General features: G+C 33.6%; 1 protein-coding gene across 3 annotated transcripts; it reads left to right on the top strand.

The window, feature by feature from the left end:
* Positions 1-448: 448 nt before the first annotated feature.
* Positions 449-7,263, top strand: LOC127858969 (asialoglycoprotein receptor 1-like). Of its 3 annotated transcripts, none has more exons than XM_052396353.1 (6): positions 449-611; positions 767-867; positions 4,696-4,789; positions 5,913-5,999; positions 6,370-6,490; positions 7,109-7,263. In XM_052396353.1, the coding sequence occupies exons 1-6, from the start codon at positions 566-568 to the stop codon at positions 7,140-7,142; spliced, it is 483 nt and encodes a 160-aa protein (XP_052252313.1). In that variant the 5' UTR covers positions 449-565; the 3' UTR covers positions 7,143-7,263. The 3 variants fall into 3 exon arrangements, with proteins under 3 accessions (XP_052252313.1, XP_052252315.1, XP_052252314.1); XM_052396354.1 differs by having other exon boundaries at positions 513-624; XM_052396355.1 differs by lacking the exon at positions 5,913-5,999.
* Positions 7,264-14,108: the final 6,845 nt, after the last annotated feature.

Here is a 14,108-nt window from a genome sequence, read left to right as displayed (position 1 = left end):
TCCTCTATATGCGTTTGTTAACAGCTATTTACTCAAAACTCGAAAGTGAGATAGATGATTTCGATTTGTAGTTTTAAAACACGTTAGGATCGTTTTGAAACGCAAAACACTGATTTGAACGAAATGTATGCGAAAATGAAAAGGAACGTAATGAACCTGTATATTGTGCTAAAACGACGTTGTGAGTGACCTCCCTATAACACCGGATGGGTCAATTGTTCAACGTTGAGGTATCACATATATAAGCTCTTTGAAAGGGGGTTAAATGCATGTGGTTAAGTGTTGGTGTATGTAAATGTAATCATGCAAATGTTTCGAGTTAAACATTACTTTAATTGAGTCGGAACGTAAACTAATTGAAATTGTATTTGTCGTACCGACTTTTTAAATACAAATGCGTATCGGTCAGTGTCTACTAAATGCCGAAATATTGTATATGAATACTAAATGTTGCCGTGTCTATTATGTGTGCCAATGCTTTTGATAAGATAAGGACAGCAAGGAACGTTTAAAAGATACATGTCGCGGTTCTTTAAGGTGGTGACTACGACACAATTTGATAAAAATGCAGCTCGTGCTTATAATAGCGCTTATAATTGGCATCGCAGATGGTAATGCATAATTGTATGTTTTGGCGTGTTTTTTATGTCACGTTTATATTTGTGAGTTTTCTAAGTTGAATAATGGTAAGATTTATTTCATCATGAGTCAATTGTGAATATATGTTATACAAGTAAACTTAAAATGCCCGGCTTTTCATTTGAAGCAAACACGTTATCCGTCTGTCCTAACGGCTGGATAGCGTACGAGGGTTCCTGTTATCTTTTTGGACATGAGGATATTCCGATGACATTCACAGCGGCTGAGGTGAGTCCCCAATATAATCTTCGCATAATTTCAACAATAAGTATATAACCATCATCTTACAATGGGCAATCGAAACGCCTCGCGCTCATCTGTTTCTCAGCCTCGCATGATACACTTAGTCCTTCACATTTTTGTAAGAGAATAGAAAATGCATATACAATGCGAGGGGAAACACACTAATTAAAGGCAATCAATGATAAAAAAATGACATACAATGACATACAGAGCTTTGTAAAAATTATGATAATATCGTTACAGTTAAATGTCCATTTTATTTTATGATGCAAAGATAAGACAAAGTACTTCGAATAAATGTGTATGTTTATGACAATGATATGTCTCTAGCTATACAATGAAAATGTGAAAAGGCTTTGAAAAAAAGCTGCGCTTGTTAAACATAATATTTATCTCATAATAACTTAATATTCTCTCTATGAACAATATTGAATTCCACAGCATAGACGGATTACCCCTGAGTGTAAGTCGCACTTATATATAAAGGCTTAACATGACAACATATCGAATATTTATACCTTAATTACTCTAAGATTTCGAACACTCTCCGTTTTTGGTCACCCTTCTTTTTAGCATTTTATTTAAATTTTTCGTGACATAACGTTCTGGCATGCGGGTTTTCGTCCATAATTTATGACTCCCAATGTTCGGTCAGTATATTTTAAAGCGCTATTCTAAAGACGTCGGCCTTTTCTTTCGCTTATCTTGCGACACTTCGAGCATGAATTTTAACAACCGGATTAAGATAATAAAAACTGGAAAATGGACGCCTGAGGACCATCGACCATTACATTCACAAGTGATTCGGGTAAATATCATGTATACTAGTAGAAAAAATGGATTCACCCAACAGTATTTGCAACAGTTTTGTCCTATTAAGGTAGCTGAATGTTTGATGTTTTTTATTTTTTAGTCCAATCATTTCAGTCAAGAGTTAGCAAAGCTGTGAAATTGTAGTAAGTTCAAAGCAGAAAAAGAAGCGCAAATCACAATACAAGTATTGCTCATTGATGGATCGCTTTTATTTCAATAAAACAATATAATTATAATTTTAAAACACCTTTTTTTTTTTCTCTTAATTTTTGGACACCTGTAATTTTTGAATATTTTTCGTATCTAAATTTTCGGACACGCACAAAATAATTATTTGTAAGTGTCCGAGAATTAAGAGTAATCACGGTATACGATTTTTTTATCCATTATAAAACATACAATGTAAATATGTGCATAAGCAAGAACAAAAGAGGTATAATACAACAGTAGTAATGTCAAACACATATTATACACGATATGCTAGGATATACTGTTGTTGTTTTTTTGCTTTGATTGCATGTGGTGTATGCTGTTATTTTTAAATGAAATAATCAATCCTATATATGAGTTGCGTAGAATTAGGTAGAAGACAACTGGACTGGGTTATGAAAGTTTATCGTTTCCATTTTTGTTAAAAAAATGAAGATTATCGTTGTTGAGGGCTATTTCTTTTTCAATTTGGATCGTAAGTTTTGAATAGTTTAAAAAACAGTTTAAAGTAGGTATTTGTTTGTTGTATTTGAAGCGAAATATAAAATATTTTATACTATCATAATGTGGTTCACAAAGTTATTAATTTCTGGTATTGTAAAAGTATTCACACCGAAATATTTAAGAGAGACAGTTTTAATTGTAATTGTTGTTTCTCTAGAAAAGTTGTTAACTGGTTTCATAGAATTTGAATATTTTTGCACTCCCAGAAATGGTGCTCTATTGTTTCAATGTGTTCGCTGCATATATCACATAAATTTGTGTTGGATAGGTTGCACTTAAAAAGGTATTTATTTGTAGCTATGATTCTATGGACATATCTATATTGGAAATTTCTCAGTGTGCTATCTATAGTTGTTTTATATGCCATGATAAATATTTGTTTCCAATAAAATTCTTGTTCTCGAAGAGGCTGTGCCATTTATTTTGAATCTTGGGGTTTTCTGCGGGGGGGTTAATTTGTAGTTTGTACAATAGTTTGTTTGGTTTGGTTTGTTTTGCAAGTATGTTTTCCGTGAATGTTGCTTGAGTACTTGGTGTGTTATTTGTATTAATTGTAGATTTAATATGTATGGATATGATTTTAATGAATGTGTTATACATAAGAAAATTGCCTGAAGGTATTCCGTATATATAACAAAAATTCTCAAAAGAATAGAAGTCTTTTATTCTGTAATCGTACAGTTTGTCGACATACTTAATGTTTTCTTCAAACCAATGTTTATAGAAAAAAGTCTTATTGTTTGAAGTTACGTCTTTATTGTTCCATAAAATAGTTTTACTGGTGATTTGGGTTTCTAGATAATGAGTAACATTAGTCCATGCCGATAAAACATTAGATAGATGTTTTCGTTTGCAATTTCATGCAGAATGATATTGCTGATGTTACATTCAAAAGGTAAGGAGTCACCATATTTTTTAGGATTACCTGGTAGAATAATTTCCATTTACTTGTTTTTTTTTATTGTGTTCAACATGCTGTCCACGTGCTCGTAATATAATTCCATTAAGTTGTGTATGATAAATTCCTTTTAGTACTTGTTTTTTTAAATGTTATTTCATTCGCAATGTCTTTGGTATCGTTTGTGTTTGTTTCATGTAATTGTTTTTCAAGGGTTTCAATGATTTTGATGGTTTCAGTCTCAAGTTTGCGTGTTTCTTTTTGTTTAAATGATGTGTATCTAATTGTTGTGTTACGTATATTTCCTTTTATTACTTCCCATAAGGTGTTTGGGTTCGCATCTTTATTATTTTGAACTGTATTGAGTATTTCTTGTTTTATTTGCGTTTGTTATTGTGTATCTACTATTATGCTGTTATTGATTTAAAGTACCCTGGGCCTCTTTCAGGTTGTATTTTGTGTATTTTAAGTTCAACTAGAGAGTGTTCGGTCATAAATCCTGGTTACATGTGTCAATAATGTTGCAAAGTGACTCAGATATTAAAAAATAGTCTAATCTAAAATATATTGTTGGTTTTGTGTTTGAGTGCCAGGTGAATTTGCTTTCGTTTGGATTCTATTGTACGCCAGATGTCTATCATATTGTAATTTTCAATTATGTTGTTCAAAATGTTTCTATTTTTAGAATGAGCATAAAGGTTTCCCTTCTTTTTATCTAATAATGGGGTAAGAACAGTATTGGAATCACCACCGATTATAATGTTTTCATCTTGGTTATTAATTAAAAACGATTGTAATGTTTCGTAAAATGTGGAATCATCTATGTTAGGGCCGTAAACGTTGATTAATGTTAATTGTGTTTCATATATTTTGATATCTATACTTGCTTGTCTGCCAATTATTATTTCGTTAAAGTTATTGACTGTGATCCCTATATTGTTTTTAATCAGAAAGGCCTTGTTTATAAGTATGTTGTCCACTGAGGTAGATGTCTCCGTCCCATTCATCTTTTAAGGTTTGTGCTAAAGTATGTGTCAAGTGACTTTCTTGAAGTAGGCATACACTATATTTTTTTTGTCTAACCATTTGAATATTATTTATATAATGTATTAATTGTACAAACAGTGAAAACGAGCCGCGTTCAGGATATAAGGGGGGTTAACGCATAGTCCTCACAATAATTTCGACAATATTCTACTAAACTGGATTTGCGTTTAGGAGAGACTTTATTTAAACAAAAATATTCATACCGACAAAAGTATCGTAAATGACTTGCTGGTGTTGACTGCTCAGGCTAATAAGGAACGAGAATTTACGCCCATACTTTCCCGTTTTCTCAGAACATGGCTCAAATAAAGGCATTATATGCGAATTCATTCGCGTTGCAGCAATACTGCCGTCAACATGGCGGCGGCCATCTTATACACGTGGAGAACGTTCAGGAAAATGCATTCATCAAGGACCAACTTCGTGAACGCAAACGTAAGTTTTTAAGTTATGTTTACAAATGTGTATTTAATGTTCCAGAATCGAAAACGCGCATCGCGAATTTGATATCTTTCAATGTAAAGAATACTTAAAAACAACGAGCAGTTTTTTATTCAAGTATTCAATCCCGATAACGCAATATATGTTTATACTTTTACACACAATGAGTCATGCAATATGCCATCCGCTAGTAAGTAAATAACCCGCACGTGAAAACATGTTAAACGTTTGTGACGTTTGTTTTCTTTAAAGATGAGACAATAACGTTTAATATTTATTATTTAATAGCAGGGAAATAAATTAATATGACAACATGCAAATTTTTATATTAAAAACATGTTTAAGTTTGAGCAAACCCTTGATTTATTTTATAATTTTATGTAAAAAAACACCCACATATCTGCATATGATTATTCTTAATGGTAAACGTTTAACGTGTACAGAGTTGAACCTTTGCGTAAATCATGAAAATCAAACCGCAAACCAAAAAAACAACTTAAACAGAGAATTCGCAAACGTAAGTACATTGTGTGTGTGGGTGTGCGATAAAATGTGTCTAAGTGATCATTGATTGTTTAATAGATTATTTATATGTTTAATATTGTACCATGTGCAAGTTATACATTTTATAATCAGAAGAACAATACAAATGTGTAAAGTAATGCAAGTATAAACTTAATAGTGTGTCTATCTGATTGTTCGGAAAGAACAGACATTTTCAATAGGTTTTTCATAATGAAATAATATTGCATAATGCGATAATCTTCCCAAACCGAACACCTCTGAAAATAGAGACTCAGTATCGACAATTATCGGTTTATAGATACATTTGAACATAACACAAATGTGACTTCATACATTTAGTCATAAACAATAATATATCTATCAAAGAATACTTAAGTTACTATTTAATTCGGTTTGTTTGTCTGTAAATGCATGTTCCTAAAAGATAATTCGATATCGATATACTAGTATTCTTTGTCACATTTGACAATTCATTAACAAGCAGCCATGTGACCTAATAATTAATGCATGTCTTACAAGACAAATTATTTTTTAAGTTTAGTCAGTACGATTATCAATATATCAATACCAGTTACGTTCGTTCCCATCTTAGCAATCCATTGGTGGCTGGGCATCACTGACGAAGAAACGGAAGGCATTTGGAAATGGTTTGACGACGACAGTGTCGCTACGTACACAGGTGTTAAACTTTTGTATTCCCATCTTAATTGAATACATTAGAGAGTTAACTAGAGAGGGAGAGAGGTAGGGAGGGAGGGAGGGAGGGAGGGAGGGAGGGAGGGAGGTAGAGAGAGAGAGAGAGAGAGAGAGAGAGAGAGAGAGAGAGAGAGAGAGAGAGAGAGAGAGAGAGAGAGAGAGAGAGAGAGAGAGAGAGAGAGAGAGAGAGATTGCCTCTTATCTTTTATATGAGTGTCGGGTGTATGTCTGTTGTACGGCACAACGGTGGAATCATACGTCATATGTAACTTTATGTTCCTTTTTTGTGTAGCACAAGTACGCCATAAAATGTTTAACGCAGCATTTAAATTGTATCTGCCTTTATATTTCAGACTTTCAGCCGGATGACCACGATACTCTCGACCAGGATTGTTTGATATTTACGTCCGTATATGATTTCCGTTGGGCTGACGTGCAGTGTTCATATAAGTTTCCACCAATATGTGAAATAAGGTACTTATTTTGATAGGTATATTGTCATGGGTTATACATTATATCATCTATATAACGTAAGATCTATTCCCATTTTGCATAACAGACACACGTTTGATAAATACGTTCAATGAGGGTATTTATATTGTAATTGTATTTCAAACTTTATAATTTTCTAAAAATGTCCACAATCTGATTTTTGCCCTACTTTATGATACATCGAAAAATCTTTGTTAATTGAAATGAAAATTTATTTTAAAACTGTCATTGGTTGCCTTCATTTCATTACACAAACCATGCATATATAAAGTGTTTATTATGAAGGTCAATACTTTTGCTTGCAACAATGATAGATCAATTGCTTGAATTATATACAATAGATATATTTTGTAATAGCTATGAAATAGACGATTTCGGAGACTTGTTTTTCTTTTACTCGCATACAGGTAAGTAAAGACATTTTAGTTGAATGCATATCAGCCTTAATACTTACGTACTTGTTGTCTTTGGAAAAGACAGTGTCGAGGTTGGGACGAACTTAAAACATGTAATATGTTACTTTTGTGAATTAATACTCCACTAAAATGTCAAGACTGTCTGTGGCGTTTTTTAACATTACACATATATCTTACGTTTCAGATCGGAACACATCGAGCCAGGAGTTGTTGGTTAACACATAAACAGCTACCTAAAATATTGGAAAATGTTGTATTTCAACCGTGTCCCATAGACTAGTGTGTTCGTGTATTTTCATTGGATGCATTCAATTTTTGAAATTAAACGATAACAATATAGAGGCCTTAATTGTTGTTTTTGCCAAGGGCAAGGTAGGTGGTCAAGGTTAAGGTTTGCAATACTACACTACACATGGTTTCCATGGTATACGGATTTTCGAACCTCTATATTGTATTGACGACTGCATAACTGTCTGATAACATGCTCTCGGTTGGGAAACCTAACCAGTTGTACTTGGTTTACGGAGAAGCAATGGTCATAAGTTATATTATTTCACATCGATCTTCCGATTACACATATGTGAAATATATGAGAAACATTATCAGGAGACTGTTGCTTACATCCGCGCGTCTTTTTAATATGTACGGCAAGTGATCAGTTGCCAATATTGTACCGGACAAAACATAATACACAAAATTCACTATTAAATAATTAAAATGTATCACTTGCGTGTCACCGCCTTATCGTGTTTGGATAGCGATCAAGATACCGAGTTGTTTCTCTTTCCCGATGGACCTACTTAGTATTCAAATTAAAACGTGCATATGCATGACCGTACTTTAAAAACGGCACTGGCTGTTTAACATGTTTATTGAGCTGTAACAAGGTCACAAATGAGGCAAATGTTTTAAATATGTTTTATTATATTTTTGCCAGGGTTAAGATTGCTTTTACCCCATTTCACTCCTTTTAAATTTTGTGTGGACATGTATGAATTGTTCTTTAAATTGTACCTCCTGGGTTTTGACCCATAAGACCCACATTCTAACATTCCTAGATATTATAAAATATAATAAAAGTATATGATGCATGTGGCTTTCAGAGTGGAAAAAATGTTTTTCTAACATCACACAGGGGGGGGGGGGGGGGGGTAAAAATGTGCAAGCAGCCTGGAACTCAAAACCAGGAAATTGAACTATAAGAGCGAGTGCTCCCCGACTGAGCATTGGGCCGCCACAAAACTTCTGCTTTTACGGGACCATGTTGATACCTTCACATACATACTCAACTATAAATATGTATTCATTCTCGAATACAGGGATTGTGGGTGTTATACAATTCACCATGGGTTAATTAAAAAATACACAGGTTACGTTGGGCGCCGAATGTCACAATGCGAGAAAATTGTGCGAGCATCCAGATGATATTTTACCAGGTGACCTAGTCCTTTTTGTTTAACAGAACAGTACTTTAATCTGTTAACAAATTAGGTTTGACAACTGTGCATGTCGGATAATCTTATTTGTTTTCACGATTCTGTATAGATAATACCTCGAAAATCTGACCTGATTGTAGAAACAACAGACAATGTCGTATGAAATTAACCTGAAATGTTATTTAAGAAGCGTTTAACATTCCTTACATATAAGTACCATGCCTGTGCGAAAGGTGTCGTCCCAGATCGGCCTTTACAATCCTCTAAGGCTATTCAGGGATCTACACATACATTCTACATTTATGGAATTTCTCCTTTAAATGAAGGCTGTTCTAAAAAACAAAATTCTTTCTTTGTTTCACAGTTGAGTGTGCTCACGCATCATATTTTAAATGTATACTTTTTAGAGCGAAAAAGTTATCGAACATGCCCAGTATATGACATTCAATATTTCGCCTTAAACGTCCGTAAACTGGCCCCGGGATCAAAGCATGGTATTTATATTTATAACCTACACTTGTATCACCCTTGTCAAAATCTGACTGACTACATTGACTTTATGAACAAAACTGTATCAGGTAACGACAAGGTCGTTAATGTGTTCATTGAACCAATGTATGTTTCTACAACTGTACTGTTGTCGTGCGTTGCTTCAAACGAGTATTATGCTAATTTGATTGTTAAATGAAAGTAGGGTCAGTTCCCTGTGTTTAGTTTCATTATGAAAAATCTGCAGTATAATGTTTAGTCCCCTAAAACGAAAAAAACAGGTGAGAGCTATTTCATATTCCCTTTTATATCATTTAAACGGTTGATGCTGATAATCATGGAAGGATGCTGACGTTAACCTGTGTTTGATGATCAATAACAGGTTATAAGAATAAGCTGTATACGTTTGTCATATTTTAACAAAGCATATACATACTCCATTCAACCTGAATCAATTGCACTGAAAGAAAAAGTAAAAGTACTGTCCGTATGGTGTTTATGTCTTTGTTTTACAAAGTTTGGCACACAATTATCTTCGAAGAGTTTTTCGGCAAACATTTGCCAAATGGTTATTCTAATTGCTGGCGGCGTTAAATTCGCTGGTAGAGAATTTTGTATTTTACTTCAGATGTTTAGTAAAAAAAAGTGTTACAAATCGATGATAAAATGAAGATTTGCAAATTCACATAATTAATTGTCTCACAATTATATTTACAATAGTGTTGCTCTGTCTGACGTAAAGAAATTAACGGAATGCAGAACAAGCTTTATCCTGCCTCTGTTTTAAACATTGACCGAATAAAGCAGGGTCGAATAAAAAATTTTATATCCGGTCAACAGGAAGTAGTGTATTCCTACGCACGCTGCATTCTATACATAGATGGTGACGTCACTACGTTATTGTCACCTCTATGCTTAGACGCATCACATTCCCCTGGTTTGGGGAATTATGCTTTCGCCAAAGTAGTTCTGCGTAGGAATGAAAATGTTAATATAAAAGAAAAATCGTTTTTATTGTGTGTTTAAAACGGAATGTTGTTTAAAGAAATGTTATTTAATTATGTTTAAATGTGATTTTGAATCTCTATTAAGCCTGATAGAGATTATCAGAAGCATGATTACCAGACCTTCTTTCGCTTTCACTTTTCATTCGTAAAAGAAGTGCTACCCAAAATTCCTTTCGCGTTAGTACACAGGTCAGAAAGACCGGTGTGTACACAATGACGAACGCTGTGACGATTAACATATTGTAATATTTGACCTTTGAAATTTATTGGAACGCATCATTTATATTATCGTTATATTACATATCATCCCTTTTTTCTGCTTTAAAATATATTACCAAACCAGCTTTCCGTATTTATCATTTCATCTACTTTAATACGCAATTTATGACGTATCTACTCTAGTGTGACGTCATTTCTCGGACAAAACATACTATCAAGTTTCTCATAGTTTGGGTCAGAGTGGTAAGCAATATATACAAACGCTATCAAAAATAGTGTGGTTTAAAATACATTACGATAATAGGGATGGAAAAAAAGAAAATTGATTTCGACAAAGGGATTGAAGAACAGAAAATGGATGTGTATATCGTTGTACATTTATTGTTATAAGCAATTGATTAACGTTGTCATTAAGGTAAATACAATTTAGTTTTTGTTTTGCTGCTGCATTTTGTTTTTTCATTTTTTACCAAGAAAAATATCACATTCTCGATTCGTTTTCTATTTTTTCTTATATTTTCAATAGGAAAGTATTAAAAGGAACAGTTTAAAGTGGAACTATGTTTTACGTGACACAATCGGTAGTTATTCGGTCGTCTGGAATGTTGCGTACATGAAGGAGGCTCTACGAGAATATTTATATTGTAATGTCAATTTATCATTTGTCTAAAGATAAAATGTGTTGTGGGAATGTCCTGTAATTCAACATTTTTGGAACGGTGTTAAAGTGTATATCGAACAAACAGCGAACTTGCCGTTTATTTCATATTTTGATTATGAACATATAAGCTTCTGTAACGTTTCAACAGGTCATTCGAACATGTCACAGATTGTTAATTTTATCACATTGTTGGCAAAATTATATATTTTTAGAAGTAAGTGCCAGAACAATATACCCAATATTAATCATTTTATAACATTTCTTCAGAATAGGCTCAAAATTGAGGAGATAATTGCTTTCAATAAAAATCAAATAGAAACTTTTAGAACAACTTGGAATAGTTTTTTAAGATAATTCATTTAAAATTGTAGTCTGAATATGCATCTTTATGCTTCGATATATTTTGTCGAATTGTATTAAATTATTTTTTTGCTACAGTCTCATGTAAGACTCTCGACAGATGTTTGTAGTATTGTTTTTTTCTTTGTTTTTTTTCTGTTATAACTCCATGCGTGTAAGTGTATTGTGTATTGATGAATAAATATATATATTTAAAAAAAAAAAAAAAAAAAAAAAAAGATAAAATGTGTCAACGGTATGAAGCAGGATAAATAGAATACATAGTTGGTGCCGATACGGAGAAAGTATATCCGGTTCGGCCCGAAAAAGAAAAATTGGGCTCGCTAAAGCTCGAAATATTTTCTTTTTCTAAGCCTCACCGGATACACTTTCTCCATCTCAGTACCAACCATTTATTCCCTATTTCTTAGATTATTCACACAATTTAATTTAATGTATTTTATCACATACTTCGTTTATTGCAATAATGCAATCGAACATTTGAACACGCGAACACATGTATTAGTAGAACGTTTGCGTTGGTTGTTTTGTTTAATACGTTGTTATGCTTTATTGATTATTCCTAGTTAAACATTTGGATGGGGCTGGATTTGTTTAGTTCCTGTGTTTAATAGAATACAAAGGAAGCATAAAAAACACCGTACACAATAGCGGTTGGACTCTTCTTACTAACATCAATAATTCCTATTAAATGCAGATACCAATAACTTACATCTTGTAACCACTAGACACAAAACAAATAATAAATGGTGCACGCTGAGACTTGAAATTAGTGCAAAATGTGTCTGAACAGGCTAATTCGATACGGGTTATTTTGCTTTTAAGTATTTTTTTTATTTTGAAGAACTCATCGTTACAAAATCCATTCTAAGCGGAAAGTGTTATCCCTGATCCCTCGCGTATGACGCAGTCTAACTTTGGATGACATTTAGGCCTATTGGGTTTTCCCAAACGTGGCTTAACTGTATAAATACAAATAGTACAAACCTTTTACCACAGCCAAGCAGAGGAGATTAATAAAAAGCAGTTCTGTACGTGAAAAGACGTGAACCATTCTTTTCATTTTGTAAATACAAATGTTACATGTGTCATTTAAATTCCATTGATAACACTAGTAACAACAGTAAATTTAGTTTAATACACATTCAATTACTTAGCGATTTCCCAGAGAAATATATTGTCGAAGCACGAAAACACGTTGGATATTAATAACATAAATGCGGGGGGACAACAAAGTCCCTCGATTTACATTTGCTGACCAATGAAAATAACACACGTTCAAAGTTTATTAGCAATCGGCAATAAAAACATGCCTTTAGCCATTTACAAAATAATTATGGCAAATACAATATTATCTGTAAAGTAATATTATTACACACACAAAATGTACATATAAATATTCAAGCATAATATACATTCTTTTAGGTATTTACAAATTCCTTATATATTAGTTACTTTTTTGATGACAGTAGTTTTGAATAAATTTACGGTAGGCCAAGAGATAGGTCCAATAAATTTCAATCTTAAGTGTCTATAATTTTCACAACAAAGTAGGAAGTGATACTCAGATTCAACAACTTTCATATTGCAGCATCGACAAAGTCTCTGATCACGATCATTACCTTGGAATCTACCCGCTTCAATTTCTAGATGGTGCGATGATAGTCTAAAACGGGCAAATTGTTTCAGAAGGTCATTTTTTTCTATTTTTAGCTCATCTATTTCTTGAAAAAAAAATTATGAGCTATTGTCATCACCTTGGCTTCGGCGCAAGCGTCGGCGTCAGCGTCGGCGTCCGGTTAAGTTTTGCGTTTAGGTCCACTTTTCTCATAAAGTATCAATGCTATTGCATTCAAACTTGGTACACTTACTTACTATCATGAGAAGACTGGGCAGGCAAAGTCAGATAACTCTGACTTGCTTTTTGACAGAATTATGGGCCCTTTTTTATAATTAGAAAATTTAAAGTTTTGGTTAAGTTTTGTGTTTAGGTCCATTTTATTCCTTAAGTATCACAGCTATTGCTTTCATACTTGCAACTCTTACTAACTATCATAAGGGGACTGTGCAGGCAAAGTTATGTAACTCTGACTGGCATTTTGACAGAATTATGTGCCCTGTGAATACTTATAAAATTGAAAATTTTGTTAAGTTTTGTTTTTTGATCCACTTTTTTCCTAAAGTATCAAAGCTATTGCTTTCATACTTGCAACACTTACTGACTATCGTAAGGGGACTGTGCAGGCAAAGTTATGTAACTCTGTCTGGCATTTTGACGGAATTATGGGCCCTTTATACTTGACAATTTGGTTAAGTTTTGTGTTTTGGTCCACTTTACCCCAGGGCCTAAAGTATCATAGATATTGCTTTCATACTTGGAACACTCGCAAACTAATATAAGTGGACTGTAAAAGACAAGTTGCATAACTCTGGTTTTCAATTTTACGGAATTATGGCCCTTTTTTGACTTAGTAACTTTGAATATATGGTTACATTTTGTGTTGTTAGGTCCACTGTACATCTAAAGTATCAAGGCTCAATCCCCCCCCCCCCGAATTTCCCCCCTCATTCCTCCCCCCCCCCCAATTTTTTTTTAAAGACCAACTTATAAATGACCACCACACCCTAACACTATACCCCCAACCCCCCCAACCCCCACCCCCACCCCAAAAAATAATTTGTATGCCCCCAGTAGGGTTGCATATAGCAGTTGAACTGCCCGTCAGTATGTCAGTCAGTCTGTCCGTCCGTCCGAAAAAAACTTTAACATTGGCCATAACTTTTTCACTATTGAAGATAGTAACTTGATATTTGGCGTGCATGTGAATCTCATGGAGCTGCACATTTTGAGTGGTGTAAGGCCAAGGTTAAGGTCATCCTTCAAGGTCAAATGTCAAATATATGGCGTCTGTCCGTCCGAAAACTTTAACTTGGCCAAAACTTTTTTAATATTGAAGATAGCAACTTGATATTTGGCATGCATGTGTATCTCAGGAAGCTGCATATTTTGAG

This window comes from Dreissena polymorpha, chromosome 14 (genome assembly GCF_020536995.1).
Source record: "Dreissena polymorpha isolate Duluth1 chromosome 14, UMN_Dpol_1.0, whole genome shotgun sequence".
NCBI classification, from domain to species: domain Eukaryota; kingdom Metazoa; phylum Mollusca; class Bivalvia; order Myida; family Dreissenidae; genus Dreissena; species Dreissena polymorpha.
The sequence above is the reverse complement of the archived record's forward strand: the minus strand, read 5'-3'. Positions and strand labels throughout refer to the sequence as shown.

What these genes read in the sequence shown, in the direction of transcription:
- LOC127858969 (XM_052396353.1), top strand. Translation starts at nt 566, where the DNA reads ATGCAGCTCGTGCTTATAATAGCGCTTATAATTGGCATCGCAGATG. An exon ending in TATAATTGGCATCGCAGATG is followed by an intron (nt 612 to 766) that starts GTAATGCATAAT and finishes TTTCATTTGAAG; the next exon opens with CAAACACGTTATCCGTCTGT. An exon ending in CCACCAATATGTGAAATAAG is followed by an intron (nt 6,491 to 7,108) that starts GTACTTATTTTG and finishes CTTACGTTTCAG; the next exon opens with ATCGGAACACATCGAGCCAG.